The 2,813-nt window shown below is 40.7% G+C and overlaps 1 protein-coding gene across 1 annotated transcript; it reads left to right on the top strand.

Moving 5' to 3' along the window:
* Nucleotides 1-215: 215 nt before the first annotated feature.
* LOC131382718 (endogenous retrovirus group K member 25 Env polyprotein-like) lies at nt 216-2,400 on the top strand. Its single transcript, XM_058435184.1, has one exon. It carries the CDS (start codon nt 328-330, stop codon nt 2,398-2,400), a length of 2,073 nt encoding a protein of 690 aa, XP_058291167.1. The 5' UTR covers nt 216-327.
* The last annotated feature ends 413 nt before the right edge of the window (nt 2,401-2,813 follow it).

Raw genomic sequence — 2,813 nt, 5'->3', positions numbered from 1 at the left:
ATAGAACACTCAAAACTCAGTTAGTTAAACAAAAAAAAGGGGGAGACAGTAAGGAGTGTACCTCTCCTCAGATGCAGCTTAATCTAGCACTCTATACTTTAAATTTTTTAAACATTTATAGAAATCAGACTACTACTTCTGCAGAACAACATCTTACGGGTAAAAAGAACAGTCCACATGAAGGAAAACTGATTTGGTGGAAAGACAGCAAAAATAGGACATGGGAGATAGGGAAGGTGATAACCTGGGGAAGAGGTTTTGCTTGTGTTTCACCAGGAGAAAATCAGCTTCCTGTTTGGATACCCACTAGACATTTGAAGTTCTACAATGAACCCATCGGAGATGCAAAGAAAAGCGCCTCCACGGAGATGGAAACACCGCAATCGGGCACCATTGACTCGCAGGATGAATCAAGTGGTGATATTAGAAAAACAGATGAAGTCACCACGCACCAAGAAGGCGGAGCTGCCAACCTGGGCACAGTTAAAGAAGCTGACACTGTTAGCTAGAAAAAGCCTAGCTAGCACAAAGGTGACACAAACCTCAGAAAAAATGCTGTTTGCAGCTTTAATGATTGTATCAACGGTGGTAAGTCTCCCCATGCCTGCAGGAGCAGCTGCAGCTAATTATACCTACTGGGCCTATGTGCCTTTCCCGCCCTTAATTCGGGCAGTCACTTGGATGGATAATCCTATTGAAGTATATGTTAATAATAGTGTGTGGGTAGCTGGTCCCACAGATGATCGTTGCCCTGCAAAACCGGAGGAAGAAGGAATGATGATAAATATTTCCATTGGGTATCGTTATCCTCCTATATGTCTCGGGAGAGCACCAGGATGTTTAATGCCTGCTATCCAAAATTGGTTGGTAGAAGTACCTACTCTCAATCCCACCAGTAGATTTACTTATCATATGGTAAGCGGTATGTCACTCAAACCACAGGTAAACTATATACAAGACTTCTCTTATCAAAGATCATTAAAATTTAGGCCAAAAGGAAAACCTTGCCCCAAGGAGATTTCCATAGAAAAAAAAGATTTAGTTTGGGAAGAATGTGTGGCCGATAGTGCCGTGATTTTACAAAACAACACATTTGGAACTGTTATAGATTGGGCACCTCGAGGTCAATTCTACCACGATTGCACAGGACAAACTCAATTCTGTCCCAGTGCACTAGTGAGTCCAACTGTTGATAGTGACTTAACAGAAAATTTAGACAAACATAGGCACAAAAAATTTCAGTCTTTCTACCCTTGGAAATGGGGAGAAAAGGGAACCTCTACTCCAAGACCAAAAATAATAAGTCCGGTTTTTGGTCCTGAACATCCAGAATTATGGAGGCTTACTGTGGCTTCATACCACCTTAGAATTTGGTCTGGGAACCAAACTATAGAAACAAGAGATTATAAAGCATTTTACTCTATCAACCTAAATTCCAGTCTAACAGTTCCTTTACTAAGTTGTGTAAAACCTCCTTATATGTTAGTCATAGGAAATGTAGTTATTAAACCAGACTCCCAAACTATAACATGTGAAAATTGCAGATTGTTTACTTGCATTGATTCAACTTTTGATTGGCAGCACCGTATTCTGCTTGTGAGAGCAAGAGAAGGCGTGTGGATCCCTGTGTCCATGGATCGACCATGGGAGGCCTCGCCATCCATTCATATTTTGACTGAAGTATTAAAAGGCATTTTAAATAGATCCAAAAGATTCATTTTTACTTTAATTGCAGTGATTATGGGATTAATTGCAGTCACAGCTACAGCCGCTGTGGCAGGAGTCGCATTGCACTCTTCTGTTCAGACAGTAAGCTTTGTTGACAATTGGCAAAAGAATTCCACAAGGTTGTGGAATTCACAATCTGGTATCGATCAAAAATTGGCTAATCAAATTAATGACCTTAGACAAACTGTCATTTGGATGGGAGATAGGCTCATGAGCTTGGAACATCGTTTCCAGTTACAGTGTGACTGGAATACGTCAGATTTTTGTATTACACCCCAAGTTTATAATGAGTCTAGACATCACTGGGACATGGTAAGACGCCATTTACAGGGAAGAGAAGATAATCTCACTTTAGACATTTCTAAATTAAAAGAACAAATTTTTGAAGCCTCTCAGAGTCACTTAAATATTGTGCCTGGAGCTGAGGCGTTAGATCAAGTGGCAAAAAATCTTTATGGATTAAACCCCACAACTTGGATTAAGTCTATTGGAAACTCTACTGCAGTAAATTTTGGAATTATGTGTCTCTGTTTAATCGGTTTGTTTTTAGTGTGCCGGACCAGTCGAAGAATCCTGCGCCAAAATCGAGAGAACGAACAAGCCTTCATCGCCATGGCACATTTATATAGAGGGAAAGGGAGGGAGAATGTTGCGAGAAGTCAGGGACCTTGAACTGAGGGACTGGCTGAAGCCACAGCAGAAAAACATAACATATGAAGATTTCACGGACATTTTATTAGTTTTCCAAAGTTTATACTTTTGTAATTTCTTATGTCTTTACTGTAATCTCTTAATCCCATCATCTTCTTTGTACGCTGAGGACGATATATGTCACCTCAGGACCCTGTGATGATTGCCTTAACTACACAAATTGTTTGTAGAGGACGTGTGTTTAAACAATACGAAAACTGGGCATCTGGAAAAAAGAGCGGGATAACAGCGGTGTTCAGGAAACAAGGGAGGTAACCTTGAACTGGCCGCCGGTGAGCCGGACGGAACAGAGCCATATCTTTTCTCCTTTTGCACACAAGTAGGAGAGATATCGCTGAATTCTTTTTCTCAGCAAGGAATATCCCTGAGAAAGA

Source organism: Hylobates moloch, unplaced genomic scaffold (assembly GCF_009828535.3).
Source record: "Hylobates moloch isolate HMO894 unplaced genomic scaffold, HMol_V3 SCAFFOLD_2030, whole genome shotgun sequence".
In the NCBI taxonomy this organism is placed as follows: Eukaryota; Metazoa; Chordata; class Mammalia; order Primates; family Hylobatidae; genus Hylobates; species Hylobates moloch.
The sequence above is the reverse complement of the archived record's forward strand: the minus strand, read 5'-3'. Positions and strand labels throughout refer to the sequence as shown.

What these genes read in the sequence shown, in the direction of transcription:
- LOC131382718 (XM_058435184.1), top strand. Translation starts at nt 328, where the DNA reads ATGAACCCATCGGAGATGCAAAGAAAAGCGCCTCCACGGAGATGGAAA.